Below are 19,253 nucleotides of genomic sequence, written 5' to 3'. Positions count from 1 at the left end.
TTGTGAGAAGATTATCTTCTTTTTTTAACAGGCAGAGAAAGTTTTACATTGGAACTGGCTAATTTGTCAATTGTTTGCTACAAATGTTCGTATTTTAATATTCAAAAATGTTTTTGCCCAAAACATATGTGCAGTATATGTCAGTAAAAATACTATGCAAATATTGCTGTCCTTGAATGCTGAGTAAACACTGACAAAGCACTGATTGTATCTCTTGTACTTTATCAACGCAGTATCTAAAAACTTTGCACCGTAGTGGTTAAAATCTCATTCTAATAAGAGTTAAAAGTGCATTTGGTTATTAGGTTTATAGGATTATTGAATTATGGTTAAGGGTTGGTAGAATTTTTTTTTTAAACATTATCTGCCAATTAAATCTGCCACCCTTCTCCAAATCTGTGCCCCTACCTGGCCCCCCCAACAAAAATTTTCTAGACACGCCACTGTTACTCAGACATAAGTAATAGCACATGAATTGTCGATTTAGGTTTAATGGTGCAATGCGTCTCCTATGCAGCTGGCGGCAGTATGCAGCTCAAGATAAACTTAAGGCACCGACAAATGCAAAACACTGGGCGCGAATAACGTTACAGGTGTATCAATTCTTGTGAAGGGCATGGCTGCAGGAAACAAGTCCGTTTCTGAGTTACTCAGAGAAGTTGCTAACCGCTTAGATTGTACGTCTTCACCTCAGTCTGAGAGAGTGTTGCAGCAGCATACTGGAGATGAAGCGGTCCCTGGTCCAAGTTCTCATCAAAACAGCACAATGTTAACGTTAGCAAACGCTAACGCTATCACAGCTAGCTCCACTCCGAGAAACGCTGTTCAGGGTAAGTAACGATGTTACTGCTTGGTTAGTCTGTCTGCCAAAAAATGAGCTTTTTAATCAGTTCAGTCACAAATATTTTATACTGTTTTTATCATAGCAAAGAACTTAATAAATTAGGTAAGAGAAGATAATCGTCTTCTGGGTTAATGTCTGTATCACTATTTACATTGTTGTAGGTAATAGTTAAATCATGACGTTTTAAAGTGTCTTATTTTCTCTGCTAATATGGAAGTCAAGTAATCTATGTGAATGAAAATAAAGCAATTCTAGTTCAATGTAGTGATTTTGTAAGCGGGTATAATACTTGCAAATTAAGTAGCAATTAATCTAAGCTTTTAGAATGTTTTCTATAATATTGTTTTTCCCTTTTTAAAGCTGAAGTCGCAAGACTGTTTGCCCCTTACAGAGTGAGGCCTTCCTCAGTGCCACTTTCATCTCTGACCTCGCATTCTTCCAAGAAAGCATGCCGCTCCATTTACACACACCTTCTTCTGTTTACATGATCATATGTCAGACACAGTGCCAGCTAAAGCAGTCAAATTTGACCTAGCAGCAGCTGGACTTGGAGAGAAACGGATTTCATTCCAAGGTGATGCTACATGTCATTTGTTAATATTTCAAGATTCAGTTTAACTACATTTTTACTCTTATATGTACCATTTTTGTAGTAATGTACAGCAAGTAATGTGTTTTACAGGAAGGGATGATGACCCAGAAGTGGTCAAGGCAAAGATTGAGGATACCTTCCCTCAGCTGAAAGACACAGGAGGGTTTGAACTGCTGAGAATCTCGGGTACAACATGAAGCCGTAACCTGTGCACAATCCCAAGCCCAGACACTGGATATACAGTGCGATATCTCCGCAGTCCATTGAGTGGAATTGGACAAGCTTTGATCTATATAAGGCCACTGCAGAAAAGTATTGATTTGGAAGACGTGAGTAATGATTAGGGTCAGAATATGTTATTTGCATGTATTAATAAACTAGTTCAAATGGCTAGCTAAGCTCAACTATGTGTCAAATCAGCTTTAGCTGTCGGCTGGTTAGAAACATGACTGCATATGAGTAATAATGGTTCTGAATGTGTATGTAAGCAATTGTTAGAAAAGGTTTAGAAGGAGATATGTAATTTTGTGTTTACTAGTGGTGTGCGGATCGATACTGAAATATCGATTCTTCCGATACCAGCAATTTATGTTCTAGAATCGATTCTCATATTATAATATCGATATTTTAGTACTCTGGGGTAAATTTGTAGTTTTTCTATTCAAATGAACGCAGTGGAAAGAAACTATACAATTCGGATCGTCTAATTTGGAAGGAACTACTTCCTCTTACGCCTTTCATAGTCATATGCGAAATACGGCTGTATAAATGTGTCGCAGCCCCTGGCGTGCACACTCACAACAATGGCTGAGCGCAAACAGAGTCCTGTGTGGACACGTTGTTGTGGCAACACCACTGACCTCGTCAAACACCTCGGAGTAAATCACATCACAGAATATGATAAGCTTATGTTGAGGCGAACTGAAGAGGAGGACAGGGACAGGTGCTGCTAGGGCGAGACAGACATCTCTCGCAGAGTCCTTTAGTGCTGCAGGCAGGCAACATGTTCAAATGGCGCACAACGTCAGTTTTTTTATTTCTATATGATTATTCTGCATTATTAAGCAATAAAAACAAGTTGTCTGATGTCCTCTAATCATTATGAAGCAATATGGTTATGTTATTATTACAATTACATAATACAATTATATATTGTATTATGAAATGCAATGAAACATTACGTTTTTGTACAGAGTATCGGTATCGGATCAGTATCGCTGATACCACCCTGAATTTTACTTGGTATCGGATCGGAAAGGAAATCAGTGGTATCGCACATCACTAGTGTTTACAATTTGTTTCTGCTTCTCACGTTGGCAAATGCGATTGCAGAACTGTCAAAATATCTTTTATCACAGTATGCACCAATTGTATATATATATTTTTATCTCCATATTCTCTGTAGAGCCTGACAACCCTCCAGCAACAAGGACCCCCCACAAAATGCCTGAATTGTGACATTAACATTCCTTTAAATAAAATGAAAAACCACATCACTAAATGCACAAGGTAAGGAACATCTTTGATTTTCTATATATTTTAGTATATAGTGTGGAAACTAAGTAAGTCCACTTTGTATATATTGGTGATGGATGCTGAAATCTCTGCCAATCCCTCTCACAGTTCATTGAGTGGTGCTGAACCTCAGTCTGTTACTGAAAGTCAGGCTAGGCAGACTCGTAGTACAACAGCAAGGTCAGAGGTCCCATCCTGTAGCAACAGTGATGCCTGGAATCTGTCCTGCGGGGTAGAGGAACCAGATAGTATCATCTTGGAATCCACCATAACCTCAGCAAGAGCAGAGCAATCGTCAGGTGATATGGTGGTAGTGCAGGAAGATGCATCTCATCAAGATGAGGAAAAGTCACTTCTATGGGAAAAACCAGGTAGTGACAGGAATTAAGTTAGGAAGATACCAGACAAATGGCAAAAAATACATATATTTTATTTCTTTTGATTCATGTGATCCATACAAATGTGTACCTTTCAGAGTGGAAATGTGAACAAGATGCAACCAGAGCAGCCTGGCTCTACAAGTCCAAGTTACTTTCAAAGTATGAGACCAGAAAGGCAGTAGTCCTGCAAATGGACTTGCGGGAAAGTATTGTGGATCAACAGACATCACTTATCTCCCTCTACAAAGCTCCAAAGGTAGAGTGGGCGGGCCCTGTCAGCTGCAAACTGGAAGGTATTTTTTCTGTATTGTGAAAACATTAGAAATCCAGTGACTGACTAATCCGAAACTTCACAAGTTTTTTTCTTCTTCTTACTTTTAGGGGATGTTGCTGTTGGAGAAGGGGTGAAGAGATTCTTCTTCTCAAAGGCAGTTTCTCTAGTACAGTCTGGTTTGCATTTGAATTTTGGTATGTATGAAACTAGACTGGGCACATGTATAGTGGATTAAATAAGAGAATATTTATTCATGTAAAGAAAATGTATTTGTTATGTAAATGAGTTAATTGTGTTAAAATTACTGCCTGGATTTCTCATACTCACCATAACCTAGATGTACTCTTTTCAGGGAACACAGATCTTACAAGACTGTTTGACGGTGAGCCAGAACACTTGACTCCGTCCACTTCTCAGACCTTGCTTGAGAGTGACATGTTTTTGGTGGCAGGTAAGAAAGTTATGTACAGAAATAAGAGGAATAGTAATTTAAAATAATTCATGTGCAGCACTAAAGTAAAAAGCATTACTTGTGTTACATTATCCTAACTGTAACCATAAAGATGAAAACTAGATTGAATACAGTTACAAAACTGTTTGTCTTTACCCCCATGCAATGTTAGGCTAAGTGAATTTATTATGTTTGATCTTAGGAAGAATAATGGGACATTCATTCATTCATGGTGGACCGTGTGTGTCTGGTATAAGTCCTGCAATCATCCATGTCCTTTTTGGTGGCTCACCTGAAACAGCTACAGTTCAGATTGAGGATTGCCCTGATATTGATATCCGCAGCACTATTCAGCTGGTTTGCATTTTTGTACCATTATTTTAAAGAATTACTATTTCACTAAATATTAAATTTAGAGACAAGATTGAATAGCCATCAGTACCTACTACTGACTAATTTATTTCCCTCTGTCCTAGCTTGATGGCACTGCTGAATTAACAGAACTGGAACGAAGAAATGTTCTCGAGCTAGCCCTGGCTTGGGACCTGCCAGGTGTCACACAAACCAATAGAAAGTGGCTGTATGAACGTCTGCTATTCCACGCTGTGAGTACGGACTTACTCTCCCCAATAAATGTAAATTTTAAATAGAAAAGCAAATCAAACCTTTGGATGTGAATAAGTACATTTTTCATATACATTAAAGAAATCTCTTTGGAGGCCATTTGAAATGCTTTATCAGTACAGTGGATGTTCTTTAAGTATTTAACATTTAAAGTGTCTTTTACTTTATGGACTCACACTTCAGTTTTGGTTTGGTCTCACTGTTGTAGGTCATAACACGAACAAGCCGTCAAGTCAAGCAGCTGAGGAAATGGCTTAAGGAGACCATGGTATGGCCGCTTCTGACAGAAAGATCAGACATCATTCCAAGGGAATCAGAGACTGCTCCCTGTTGTAAGGTAAAGTCAGGTCACATCTTTTAACATCTGAATAGTAAAGGTATTTGGTTAATTTATGAAGGATGAACATTAATTGTTGACACAAAACATCAATATACTATTTTGTATGCTTGGGCTAGTCGAACAGCTGGGTTACATTTAATAAAAATACACCTAATGTTGCTGACGCTCTTAAGACTACAAGATAAGTAAAGATATAAAATGACAAATTAAGCTTATTTTATCTTGTAGCATTTAAGAGAAAAAATTAACCAAGGTGAACTATTTTATGCAGTCTATTCTACACTCAACAAAAATATAAACGCAACACCTTTGTTACTGCTCCCATTCCCCATGTCTCACAGCAAAATGCCACAGATGCCACAAGCAATGAGGGAGCGTGCAATTGGCATGCTGACAGCAGGAATGTCAACCAGATCTGTCGCCCGTGCATTGAATGTTCATTTCTCAACCATAAGCCGTCTCCACAGGCGTTTCAGAGAATATGGCAGCACATCCAACCGGCCTCACAACCGCAGACCTCGTGTAACCACACCAGCCCAGGACCTCCACATCCAGCAGGTTCACCTCCAAGATCGTCTGAGACCAGCCACCCAGACAGCTGCTGGAACAATTGGTTTGCACAACCAAACAATTTCTGCACAAACTGTCAGAAACCGTCTCAGGGACGCTCAACTACATGCCCGTTGTCCTCATCGGGGTCTTGACCTGACTCCAGCTCGTCGCCGTAACAGACTTGTGTGGGCAAATGCTCACATTCGATGGCGTCTGGCACGTTGGAGAGGTGTGCGCTTCACGGATGAATCATGGTTCACATTGTTCAGGGCAGATGGCAGCTGAGAATGTCCCAGTTCTTGCATGGCCAGCATACTCACCGGACATGTCACCCATTGAGCATGTTCGGGATGTGCTTGACCGGCGTATACGACAGCGTGTACCAGTTCCCACGAATATCCAACAACCTCGCACAGCCATTGAAGTGGAGTGGACCAACATTCCACAGGCCACAATTGACAATCTGATAGACTCCATGCGACGATGTGTTGCACTGCATGAGGCAAATGGTGGTCACACCAGATACTGACCGGTTCTGGGTCCCCAGACCCCCAATAGCGCAAAAAACTGCACATTCCAGGGTGGCCTTTTGTTGTGGGCAGTCTGAGGTACACCTGTGCACTACTCATGATGTCAGATCAGCATCCTGATGTGGCACACCTGTGAGGTGGGATGGATTATCTCAATATGGCAGATGTGCCCACTACCACACATTTGGACTGATTTGTGACCACTGTTTGGGAGGGATGGTTATATTGTGTATCTGGAATGAATTTTAGGTCTCTACGTCCATCAATCAATCAATCAATCAATCAATCTTTATTTATAAAGCACTTTTCATACAAAAAAAAAAAGTAGCACAAAGTGCTTTACATAGTTAAAAGCAGCCCACCCCACCCTCCAACTCACTCCCCACACTCTCAATACACATATATTCCCCCCCCCCCCCCCCCCCCCCCCCACACACACACACACACACATACACACACGCGCACACTTAAAGAGTAAAAATTGGGCTGGGCTCGCATGAGCCAAGTGAGGAAACACTATAACAGGGAGCCGTCTGCACCGGGAGCCGGTCACAGACCGCAGCCTCCAGGCTGGGCACACAGCAGGAGGGAGGCAAAGGAGCCCCCCAGCTAGGCTGAGAGAACCCCCAGAGACCCAGCAGCCACGGTCAATCACAGCCCCGGTGCAGAGAGCGCCCTCCGAGGAAACACTGGAGATATGACACAATACGATATATACAGGGTAAAATGATAAAATAAATAAGAACAGGATACAATATAAATATAAATAGAGTAAGAAGATTAAAAAATGAATAAGAATAAAATCAAAAAGTATTAGGTAAATCCTAAATGAATAATAGAATAACAGGATACTGCTCCCATGGGGAATGGGAGCAGTAACAAAGGTGTTGCGTTTATATTTTTGTTGAGTGTAGAAAGGATAGTGTGGCCTGCCACAGAAGATGAAGATGAGGAGGAAGAGGAATGCTCTCTTGAGGATAAATGCAGAGTGGCAGGCTACCTTCGGTCCTTCATTGAAAATGGTAAGTCTGCTGCAATAGGTATTTTGCTATTGGTTTTCTCTGATTATACTTTGGTAAATTACATACAGTCCAGTGATCTCGGGTCATTAACAAAGTACACTATAGTATAATTTTGTTTTCTTATTTGCTCCATACTGCCTCCATGCAATACATAAAAAACAGAGTGGTGGCATTATCAGTTGCATTATAATTGTATGTAACTACTTTTAGCTTTGTTACCATAAAAATATCTATGACAGCTACAACAGCAATTTGAGTGGGGCAAAAATGTCTTGTGCTCTTTATGTAATTGTTCATCTTTTAAGGTATTTCTCCATAAAACACTCAAAATAATGAATATAGGATGTCATTATAGCTCAAAACAATGGTCCATTGCAGCGTCTTGTGCACAACGAAAAGCCCTCATCAAGTTTTGGACAGGATGGGAAGTCTTGCCGAGAGAAATGACTGTGGAAGTGGTCAACAGCAGTCTTCCAAAGTCTTCCACCTGTTTTGAAGTACTACGTCTTCCTGCACACTACTGTACCTATGAATCATTTCTGATGGACATTGAGGTTTGTCTCAACTCTACTGACTCAGGTTTTGGTCTGGTTTAGGATTGATTCTGTTGGGTCTAAACATCGAAATGACCACAATGGTGGCCTCCTCTCGCCGCCTTTTTATTGACAAACTTCAAACAATAGTTTACAAAACACCTCCCCCTGCAACCCCCTTTGGTTACATAGACAAGGACTGTGTGTGTGTGTGTGTGTGTGTGTGTGTGTGTGTGTGTGTGTGTGTGTGTGTGTGTGTGTGTGTGTGTGTGTGTGTGTGTTCTGCTGATCAAAGGGTCATAAAACCTAAAAGCAGGAACAACATCCTTGGTCATAAAGAGGGTAGTCTTCCCCCACACCCAATGTATGGTTTACCATAGATAACACAGTGAAACCATACAAAGGGTAGGAAGCTCTACCAAACATCAAGCAGACCTTCAAAAGGACGTTCCTGTGATAAAACACTTCAACCTCGCACCCAGAACCTCGAGAATCTGGGGATGGGAGGAAAGAAAGAATTCCTTTCACAGAGTTAAAAACAATGGACAAATGGTAAATATAAAAATGACAAATGTTTAACTATTTACTCTAACAGATTCCATAACCACATGGTAAGATTAGACCGTTTTTCTTTCTTGCATCACATTACTGTATTCAGTGTTCAAAGAAACGGACAATCTAGTGAGTTCTAGTTCCTTTAATACACTTGACAGTGTAAAATACACAGTACAGGTGAGCATTTATTGCTTTTTGTCAGTTTATATTAAAAAGAGCTCAGAAAACAAAATCAGTTGTTCACTGTACATTATAAATTACACAGTATGTTTATTTTATTCTCGCTACTGGAAATTTTATTTGCATTAAGATTTTATACTACTGTACCGTGTGCATTGTATTAAATCTGCTCAGAGTTGACATGTACTGTACATCCAAGAAATGAATATCAAATCAAATCACTTATTTTATTGTCACTTATTTTTATTATTATTAAAGTGACAGCTGTGTAAAACAAATCCTGTTTTATAGCCACTCACTGTTTTGTTGAAAATGAAATTGGTTATGCTGTTTTGAGTCAGTATTAGCTACAAAGCCATAGATGTAGAAACTTAAAAAAGGGGTGTGAACATATTGCACCTGCTTACTTTGAAGACTTAAGGTGTGGTATCAAACATAAGTTTGAGTGACTGAACAGTTTCACAGTAGGTATCCAAAGCTTGACTGAGTGAAAGGTTGTTGTTTGGTAGCACAGCAAGCTCTTGTTCACTCAGTGCACGTGGGAGCTGAATCTCAGGAATGGTGATCTCATTTGATGGGTGGTGATTATGTGGTCCTGTCCAGTCCACACCATAATCCTCATCAACCTGAAGGAGCATGCACATGTTTTAAATCTAAACTGAAGAGGTGTTTCCTGCAGCTGTTCCTAGATGGACTTATTGAGTCTGTCAGGGCCTATGTGAGTTTCTTAGGCATAATTATTCATTCATCCATTCTAGGTCAGGATTGGTTCTCTTCAGGTATAACAAATTTAACTTTGTTTAAAGTATTGTCATCTATACCTGACAGATGGAATAAAAGGAGAGAATGGCTTGAGAGACATTTTCACTTTCAGGAGAAATATTCGGTACACCAACTTGAACAGTAGAAATAAACTCATATCAACTACAGGTAGTAGAGTTTTACATAGAAGAACAAATACGGATCAAATAGTCATGTACCTGTGACAAATCTTGTCCCTCCTTTCTGTGCACCAACCAGAGTTGCAGAGGTGAATGGTTGTTTGCTGTTCTGAGTCCGTGCTGATTCCATGCTTCCTGGAATGACTGAAGATGATGTTGAATGTGATGCAAAAAGCATCTGTGCAGTGCAAACAAGTCAATTTCTTCACCAGGGTTGAGCAGTCCTTGAATCTCCAGCTGGGTGAAGATTGTGTAGAAAAGGTCAAGGACGTTTTCATATACATCCCTCCACAGGTGCTCAATGCTATAAGACACAGTGAAAACCAGTCAATTATGCTCAGAAACCATTTGTTTTATTACAATTGGATGTGTGAAAAAAATGTAAGACAGGCCATCAATTTACTTGTCCTTACCGCTGGTTGTGAACACTTCACTCCTGTAATGTGAGAGTTCCTGTTCTCCCCCATTGTCTGCACCATGAAATGTGCACCCTTCACATTTTCCCCTCCTTTGTCTGACCTGGAAAAAAAGTAGAGAAGTTTTGATCCGAGTCAGTGAGAGTAACAATCTGAATATAACTACTGTCCAATACAGAGTTTTTTGACATACTGTATTTGTTAAACACCTCTTACCGGACTCTTGACGGTATGCCATATTGTCTGATTGCTGACAAGAAACCATCAAAAACTGTTGTAGCTTTGTTGTTGGTGGCAGCTTTAAGGTAGACAATTAACCTAGAAAAACCATCTATCCCACCATGGACAACAAATCTCCATCTGACAAGGCAGAATTAAAAAAAAAAAAACATTGTCATGTCCCCAGTTACATACAAGCAAGACCAATATTTCAGTTCCATATAAAGTGACAAGATGTTATAACAGGAATGTAAAAGAAATAATAGAAGGGAAACTTAAACACTTTACAGAAAGATCTGTAGTGCAAGGAATCACATGCATAATGTAAAGCCTCAGACATGACTATAGCAAATCCTGTAAATGGCCTTATATGACAGCATTTAAGATGACATTTACAAACTCAAGGCTTCATTTTAAAATTTTATACATGCATTCTGTTATTTCAATGGAATAGGGAAAAGGTGATGCAAGTACTGACCGAATTAGTTTATGATTTCCATCGATATGCCAAAGGTGATTTGGTGCTGGTACACTGTACTGACGACGCGTTGCAGTCTGAATAGATAACCGTCGCATCATGACCCCTTCTGGATTGACTCGTCTCATTGAATCCATCAGTCGAAATCCTGATTAACAAACAGATCATGTCTTAGTACTAACAACTACAAAAAGACTGTATTGTAAACACTGTAATGCTTATGAGACAGATCTTCATTGCTTCAGGTAAGTATCCAGGTGCTGTACAGATTTACTAGGGACAGAGAATCATGTACAAACTGGTTCAAACAGGAACATAACTGCATAACAGTGATGCGAACATGCCTAGTCATTTTTGATGCCTACATTATAATATCACATCATGGCTACACTGACACATGCTTTCTGGGCCAGAAACTGGTGTTTGGATATTCAAACAATATCAGCTTACTTTGAATGTGTATGCCTCTGGATCGTAGATGTCCCATCATCATTCTGCAGCCGGCATTTGGGTGATGACGCTGAATGTCCAGCACTTTTGCATCCAAGTCCTCATTCCCAATAGAAGAATACCTATCAGATTTTCTGCACATAATTTTTTTTTTTAGTATAACAGCAAGTCTCAACAAAACGTTTTCCTGAAAGAACCAAGGACGTAAATGTATTCTTCTTTTAGCTTTACTGAAGACACCAGAGAAAGTATGATATTTAAAACGCTGCTGTAATAGACAAAACCATTTCAATAAACTTGCTATTTAACATCAACTTTGTTATGTGTTATCAGAGACCAATTAGCTGCAAACAGCAATGAAACATTCAACTATGTACTATTTAAAGCACTAATGACCCTGCTGTCTACCAACATGTGATAAGTAAGTAGACTGTGGAAAGCTGGTGGGTTTACTCTGTGTAAAAGGTTCCTACAGGTTCCACTGCCCCCAGTCTCCGAGTTAACACACTCTAACAGCTAACACTGCGCCGGCTAAACGTGTCTCAACAACAAGATGGCGCCGATAGCATTAGTCGTAGCTGCCACGCTTATTTTAGACATCCATCCATCCATCTTCATCCGCTTTATCCGAGGCCGGGTCGCGGGGGCAGCAGCCTAAGCAAAGAGGCCTCCCTCTCCCCAGCCACCTCCTCCAGCTTATCCGGGGGAACACCAAGGCGTTCCCAGGCCAGCCGAGAGATATAATCTCTCCAGCATGTCCTGGGTCTGCCCCGGGGCCTCCTCCCGGTGGGACATGCCTGAAACACCTCACCCAGGAGGGGCCCAGGGGGCATCCTTGTCAGATGCCCGAACCACCTCAGCTGGCTCCTTTCGATGTGGAGCAGCAGCTGCTCTACTCTGAGTCCCTCCCGGATGGCCGAACTTCTCACCCTATCTCTAAGGGAGAGGCCAGCCACCCTTCGGAGGAAGCTCATTTCTGCCGCTTGTATCCGCGATGTCGTTCTTTCGGTCACTACCCACAGCTCGTGGCCATAGGTGAGGGTAGGGACGTAGATCGACCGGTAAATTGAGAGCTTCGCTTTTACACTCAGCTCCCTCTTCACCACGACGGACCGGTGCAGCGTCCGCATTACTGCAGCTGCAGCCCCAATCCGTCTGTCGATCTCCGGCTCCCTTCTCCCATCACTCGCGAACAAGACCCCGAGATACTTTAACTCCTCCACTTGGGGCAGGAACTCATCCCCGACCCGGAGTGGGCACTCCACCCTTTTCTGGCTGAGAACCATGGCCTCAGATTTGGAGGTGCTGATCCTCATTCCCGCTGCTTCACACTCGGCTGCGAACCGTTCCAGTGCGAGCTGGAGGCCCTCACCCGATGAAGCCAACAGAACCACATCATCCGCAAAAATCAGAGATGAGATTCTGAGGCCACCAAAGCGAAAGCCCTCCGCCACTTGGCTGCACCTAGAAATCCTGTCCATAAAAATTATGAACAGAACCGGAGACAAAGGGCAGCCCTGGCGGAGCCCATCACCCACCGGGAACGAGTCCGACTTATTGCCGGCAATGCGAACCAAGCTCTTGCAACGGTTGTATAGGGATCGAATGGCCCGTAGCAATGGGCCAGACACCCCATACTCCCGCAACACCTCCCACAGGACACCCCGAGGGACACGGTCGAATGCCTTCTCCAAGTCCACAAAACACATGTAGACTGGTTGGGCAAACTCCCATGCACCCTCAAGTATCCTCGAGAGGATAAAGAGCTGGTCCAGTGTTCCGCGACCAGGACGAAAACCACATTGTTCCTCCTGTATCCGAGGTTCGACTAGCGGACGAACTCTCCTTTCCAGCACCCTGGCATAGACTTTCCCAGGGAGGCTGAGGAGTGTGATCCCCCTGTAGTTGGAACACACCCTCCGGTCCCCCTTCTTAAAGATGGGGACCACCACCCCGGTCTGCCAGTCCACAGGTACTGCCCCTAATCTCCACGCAACATTGCAGAGGCGTGTCAACCAGGACAGCCCTACAATGTCCAGAGCCTTCAGGAACTCGGGGCGGACCTCATGAACACCAGGGGCTCTGCCACCAAGGAGTTGTTTAACTGCCTCAGTGACCTCGCCCCCGGAAATTGGCGGGTCATTCCCCTCATCCCCAGACTCTGCTTCCTCCTCGGAAGACGTGTCAGTGGGATTAAGGAGGTCCTCGAAGTATTCCTTCCACCGCCTGGCAATTTTCTCAGTCGACGTCAGCAGCGCTCCGCCAGCACTATACACAGTGCAGGTAGAGCACCGCTTTCCCCTCCTGAGACGCCTGACGGTTTGCCAGAATCTCTTCGAGGCAGTACGAAAGTCTTTTTCCATGGCCTCTCCGAACTCCTCCCACACCCGAGTTTTTGCTTCAGCCACTGACCGAGCCGCATTTCGCTTGGCCTGTCTATACCTGTCGGCTGCCTCTGGAGTCCCACAGGCTAACCAAGCCCGATAGGACTCCTTCTTCAGCCTGTTGGCTCCCTTCACCTCTGGTGTCCACCATTTGGTTCGGGGATTACCACCACGGCAGGCACCAACCACCTTGCGGCCGCAGCTCAATGCAGCAGCTTCGGCAATGGAGACGCTGAACATGGTCCATTCGGACTCAATGTCCCCAGTCTCCCTCGGAATGTTGTTGAAGCTCTGCCGGAGGTGTGCGTTGAAGATCTCGCGGACTGGGGCCTCTGCTAGACGTTCCCAGCACACCCTCACTACGCGTTTAGGTGCACCAGGTCTGTCCAGCGTCCTCCCCTGCCACCTGATCCAACTCACCACCAGGTGGTGATCAGTTGACAGCTCAGCCCCTCTCTTTACCCAAGTGTCCAGAACATATGGTCGCAGGTCTGGTGATACGATTACAAAATCGATCATCGACCTACGGCCTAGAGCACCCTGGTGCCACGTGCACTTATGGACACTCTTATGTTCGAACAGGGTGTTCGTTATGGCCAAACTGTGATTAGCACAGAAGTCCAATAACAAAGCACCGCTCGGGTTCAGATCAGGGAGGCCGTTCCTCCCAATCACGCCCCTCCAGGTCTCGCTGTCGTTACCGACGTGAGCATTGAAGTCTCCCAGCAGGACAACAGAGTCTCCAGGTGGAGCACCTTCCAGCACCCCCCCCCCCCCCCCCCCCCCCCCCCAGGGACTCTAAGAAGGCCCTGGGGGGGGGGGGGGGGGTGCTAGACATTCACAATAAAAAAGTAAGCGATAATATTTCAATATCAAACGTCATAATTAAGGTTAACATCTAAATAATGCTGTGTACAGACTCACACAGGTGTTAAATTACAGCATAAACTTACCTTAGACCTTCCTCCGTCATTCTCCTCCTAATTGTGCTCGGAGACACAGAAAACATATCGGCAATTACCCCGATGGTTATCCCGGACAGCACTAAAGTCCTGAGTGCTGCAGCCGGGATTTCAAGACGTGGACGACCAACATTTGAAGACTGTTCTTCCTCGGCGTATTCCAAACGAACACGGTGCTGAATTGATCTTAAACTTTCGACAATGCTGTCATCGATGCTAACATCTTGAAGAGCAATTATCATCCCAAGCATTTCAGAAACATCATCTAAACGACTCAAATCAGTATCTACAGGTAAATGATCCCTCTCTATCTGATCTGCTAAAATGAGCAGAATTGACTGACGTTCACACCAGTCCGCCATCCTCCGTGACTTTTGACCTAGCATGTTTTTGCTACCTGTAGCAGCCGTCCGCGGAGCAGGTATCCAGGAAAACTAGTCGATAGTAAACGATCAGCCAATAGGCGCAAAGGTCAAGTCCACTCACACTGATTGACAGACAAAGTCATTCTGCTGAAAAGTCGCATTATGAAATAAATAGGCCATTGGGAAAAACGGGATTTTGAAATAAAGACTGACTTTGAAAAAAAGGACATTTTGGATTAAAAACGGCTGAGAATGAATAAAATGCCTCAGGAATAATCTCTGTTATTGTGAAAAATAATGATCATGAAATAATATTTCACAATAATAAGTAAATTTATATAGCAGAATGCAATATATTTCACAATAATGAGCTTTTTTTCAAAACGTGTTCCATTATTTCACAATATCATTCTCACATTACATATCTGTGTCTTATTTATTCACATAGTTATTTATTTCATCATGACTTATTTATTTATTTAATTTTGAACACTTTGGAGTTCCATACTTGGGGGCTAAACTTTAGATCATATTAATGTAATGTCGATTTGCTATCTTTTGCTTTTGATGTGAGAATAAAGTTATCTATACTGCAGGAGTGTTGATAGGAGTGTTTTAGTTACTTAGTTTATTTAGTTTCACTTTATAGAAGCCACTGTGGGTCATCTTATGTAAATAGTCTTGTAGTGATCTGTTGAACTTGGTCTCATTTTTCCACAAAAAAAAAAAAAAAATTAAACTTACCTTGTATACTTACCTTGACCGTTATATTCCCTTCAATGAGAGGGATCTTGGTCTAGAAGGTGTGAGCTCCAAGTGGAGTCTGATTTTCCTTTTTTTCTTCTTTGCCTGTGGGAAAATAGTTGTTTAAAAACAAAAATGAGTCCATTGTAAATAACCTCTGGATCACTAATGAATATATTTGAAATAGAAAATACTATATCAGCATATATATAAATATGTCTATTTCCTTAAAAATATAATGATATAAAGCAAATAAAAAGACCCGCCAGGGGACCAGTGGAGAACAAAGGTTTAAAGTACAGGGGATACAGGAGTAAATGGGTGGAGAACTATGGACCTCTGTATGCCAGTGCACCTGAATCACACTGATGAAATAACAAAAGCTCAGATTCCTAGTACCTAACCCCCTTACTTTTGTTCTTCTTGTTTTCCCAGTATTTCCATCGGATCTCTCATACTCACTGCTTGCAGTTGGATTACCTCCTCATCTGATCGCTGGTCACCCTTGCACTTCCATGGTCGCTGGCTGTGGAAAGGTTCGCATTCTCCACCTGCCTGCCCCTCTTGTCCCACCCTGTCTCAAATCACAGAGCTATTTCTAGTTTGACTCTCGGCTTTCACAACTTCACACCAGTCACTCACTTGGTCTCTCGCAGCTACCCTCCCAGGTGACTCCCATACTCCTGCAAAGCAAGCCATATCAGATCTGATTGTCAAAATTCTCTCTCATCTCCTACTCTCAGTGCCTGCCCTAATATTCCTCTTCCAAAAGCTGATAAACAATTAATGTGTTCACTGAACTGCATTACCCAAATGAAATGGTGGGTAACGCAAATGATAAAGTGCAGTCTCAGCAGGTTTCAGGAACAAGAACTACATGGTTGTATGTCGTTTATGTTCAGTGGGTAATTTCTAAGTTGCTAGAAATACTAAGAGCTGGAGAGACATTATCCACAAACTTTTAATGGTCCCTTTATGAAATTCAGCATCAACATGACAATATTAGACTGTTAGGTTCCAGGTCACCCTCAAAGTCTCCTATCTAAATGTTGACCATTTCAATAATATTCATAACAGTCATACTAAATGAAGATTAGGAAAGAAATATCAGTCACAAAGTCCCACCCCTTCAGAACAATTTTTTTTTTCTTTTTATTTCAAAAGGGAAATGCTTGTGGTCTTGCTGATCCTTGTTCCCATTCGAAGCTGCAGTGCTCATCAGATACAAACTGTCTGCCAAAGATGAAGAACTTTCTGACAAATTTTCCCTTTACGGCGCTTGGTGTTTTTGTTACCATCGTTGGCAGTTTTACTTACAGTATTTTACTTGATCGTGATATGCATTGCACTTGCAAAGATGTAGGTCTAGACTGCAGCACATACATTTTGTTGCCACTTTTAATTATTTTTTTATTAATACTTTGGATAGACAAGACATTACAGAAGACCTGCAATTATACATGTCAATGGAAATTTGAGAGAAAAACAAATGAGCCACCGACAAAATGTGACTGTTGTTGTTGTTCAGTGAAGATTTGCAGGACACAGTTATGTGGAGTTTTCTTGATGCATAGTTTCAGGGCATTTTGCGTTGGTCTGCTGTGGGTTGTCTCTGTGCTTGTTGATGGAGACTGGTATGTTTGCTGTTGCATTGAATCTGTACAATCACAGTTGGCCTGCAAAAATAAAACCAACATCACAGCTGAGGAAAATGTGACCATTGATTCTCTAAAAAACAAATCAAGGGTGAGTGTTTCTTTTTTTTTTTTTGTAGTTTTTTTCCTCTGCATTTAACAATTTTGTCTTATTGTAATTGATCTTTGATGATTCTTTTTTAGGTCATTGGATTCACTGTGCTCTTTTTTATCATTTTACTGGTTGCCTTGATGTCACTGTGGTGCGATTGCTGTAAATGCTGTTGTAGCAGAAGAGCTGTTTATGACAAAGTGATCTTGGAACAGGGTGAAAAGATACTGAAAGAGATTTTAACAGAAGCAGCAAAAGAAGAGCTGACCAAGAACATCTTTGAGAAAATATATGAAAAAGAAGATGGAGGGCACCCTGCAGATGGAGGGCAACCTGTAGATGGAGGGCCACCTGCAGATGGAGGGCAACCTGCAGATGGAGGGCACCCTGCAGATGGAGGGCACCCTGCAGATGGAAGGCAACCTGTAGATGGAGGGCCACTTGCAGATGGAGGGCAACCTGCAGATGGAGGGCAGCCTGCAGATGGAGGGCAACCTGCAGATGGAGGGCACCCTGCAGATGGAAGGCAACCTGTAGATGGAGGGCAACCTGCAGATGGAGGGCAGCCTGCAGATGGAGGGCAACCTGCAGATGGAGGGCAACCTACAGATGGAGGGCACCCTGCAGATGGAAGGCAACCTGTAGATGGAGGGCCACTTGCAAATGGAGGGCAACCTGCAGATGGAGGGCACCCTGCAGATGGAAGGCAACCTGTAGATGGAGGGCACCCTACAGATGGAGGGCACCCTGCAGATGGAAGGCAACCTGCAGATGGAGGGCAGCCTGCAGATAGAGGGCAACCTGCAGATGGAGGGCACCCTACAGATGGAGGGCACCCTGCAGATGGAAGGCAACCTGTAGATGGAGGGCCACCTGCAGATGGAGGGCCACTTGCAGATGGAGGGCCACTTGCAGATGGAGGGCCACTTGCAGATGGAGGGCAACCTGCAGATGGAGGGCAGCCTGCAGATGGAGGGCAACCTGTAGGGCAAAATAAAGATCAATGGATAAAAGAGCTTAGAGATCTCCCTGTATCTATGATTGAAAGCTTGCAAAAACCAAAACTTTCTAAAAAAAAAACCTAAAGTGGAAAGAACTAATGAACCTAGCTGGAATAGAAGCAGGTGGCATGGAAGCTGAAGCAGGTGGTGCCATCTGCACCACTACAACATCCGCAAAGGAGGGCAAAGCAACATCTGCAGCAATGTCTCCAGCAGAGGCAGCAGCAGGCTTTAGTAATAACTGACCATTTCTGACCTGAAATGTCAGCTGCAAAAAAAAATAAAACAAAAATAACGGACCGCATGTGAGTTTGTGTTCTTGTACTTGCAAGTGCTTTTAGCTTGAAACAATGGATTGTTATGTATTTTTTGTGAAAATCCGTGTCCTCTGGTGCCCACAACAATGTTAGTAACAAAGGAAAGTATCTGCATTTTTTCTGTATCATGGACTGTGGCAAGATGGCAAATAGAATATTCAAAATTTCTTTTGTATGTATCTGCTGTTGTAGCCCTTTTAGGAGTAAGAAAGAAGTAAGAAAGAAACAAAAGGTAAAGTGCCTCTTGCTAGGATTTAGTTAATGCAGTTTGTTGTGACAATAAATGTAAAATCTGGTTTACAGTCACATAAGGTTATGCTGCCCTCTTTTGGCACTGATATAAAAAAATCATTTTAGTCTCAACAATAATACAAAATTGGAAACTGCAAGATGCTTGTAAATGTTGCAGATATTTAGATCTTAAGTTAAAGCAGCAAAAAATTTTAACATTATTAATTTTAACATTTAGCATTATTCTGTCTTCAATCCAATCATGCATGAATGCATTTTGGCTCCCGTCTAGGATGTGGAGCCACTGATGTTCGTGTCTCTTTGATTTCTATGGTACTTGCTCACTTTATTGCTTTTCTGTATTATTTTTATTTTATCATTTTATGGTTTTATTGAACCTTAGGTGTCTCAACAATAAAAATCAGATTTGAACTAAACTGAATCCTTGTTATATTGGTCACACAGAAGCCTTTGATTGAAAAAGAAATGACTGAATTCTTTTGACACAATTTGAGGTCCATTGTCTGAAACAAGCTCTTCTGGGAGTCCATATGAAGCAAATAACCTTCTTAAAATTTAAGTGGTATTATGTGAGGTAATGGATGAC

The 19,253-nt window shown here is 42.4% G+C and overlaps 2 protein-coding genes and 1 long non-coding RNA gene across 6 annotated transcripts in view; 2 read left to right on the top strand and 1 right to left on the bottom strand.

The window, feature by feature from the left end:
• The window catches only part of LOC146669182 (uncharacterized), a 448,771-nt gene extending 440,832 nt beyond the window's left edge, over window positions 1-7,939 (bottom strand). Inside the window, exon 1 of the long non-coding RNA XR_014911687.1 lies at window positions 7,796-7,939. This is a non-coding gene — a long non-coding RNA (uncharacterized LOC146669182). The remainder of the gene's footprint in view (window positions 1-7,795) is intronic.
• Window positions 500-16,046, top strand: LOC146669181 (uncharacterized). Of its 4 annotated transcripts, XM_085405645.1 has the most exons (13): window positions 501-830; window positions 1,205-1,418; window positions 1,527-1,765; window positions 2,842-2,945; window positions 3,060-3,322; window positions 3,427-3,624; window positions 3,713-3,799; window positions 3,958-4,056; window positions 4,259-4,413; window positions 4,533-4,661; window positions 4,889-5,022; window positions 7,012-7,124; window positions 7,503-7,737. In XM_085405645.1, the coding sequence occupies exons 4-13, from the start codon at window positions 2,917-2,919 to the stop codon at window positions 7,718-7,720; spliced, it is 1,425 nt and encodes a 474-aa protein (XP_085261771.1). In that variant the 5' UTR covers window positions 501-830; window positions 1,205-1,418; window positions 1,527-1,765; window positions 2,842-2,916; the 3' UTR covers window positions 7,721-7,737. The 4 variants fall into 4 exon arrangements, with proteins under 4 accessions (XP_085261770.1, XP_085261771.1, XP_085261768.1 ...); XM_085405644.1 differs by lacking the exon at window positions 7,503-7,737 and adding an exon at window positions 15,787-16,046 and having other exon boundaries at window positions 500-830; window positions 1,205-1,765; XM_085405642.1 differs by having other exon boundaries at window positions 1,205-1,765.
• A 257-nt stretch (window positions 16,047-16,303) lies between these two features.
• Window positions 16,304-19,050, top strand: LOC146669180 (uncharacterized). The gene is made up of 2 exons (XM_085407847.1): window positions 16,304-17,097; window positions 17,190-19,050. The coding sequence occupies exons 1-2, from the start codon at window positions 16,438-16,440 to the stop codon at window positions 18,180-18,182; spliced, it is 1,653 nt and encodes a 550-aa protein (XP_085263973.1). The 5' UTR covers window positions 16,304-16,437; the 3' UTR covers window positions 18,183-19,050.
• Window positions 19,051-19,253: the final 203 nt, after the last annotated feature.

Source organism: Rhamphochromis longiceps, linkage group LG5, assembly GCF_057381845.1.
Source record: "Rhamphochromis longiceps isolate RC_006_pf linkage group LG5, R_longiceps_female_GT1.1, whole genome shotgun sequence".
NCBI classification, from domain to species: Eukaryota; Metazoa; Chordata; class Actinopteri; order Cichliformes; family Cichlidae; genus Rhamphochromis; species Rhamphochromis longiceps.
Note: the sequence above shows the minus strand (reverse complement) of the source record. Positions and strands in the feature narration are given on the sequence as shown.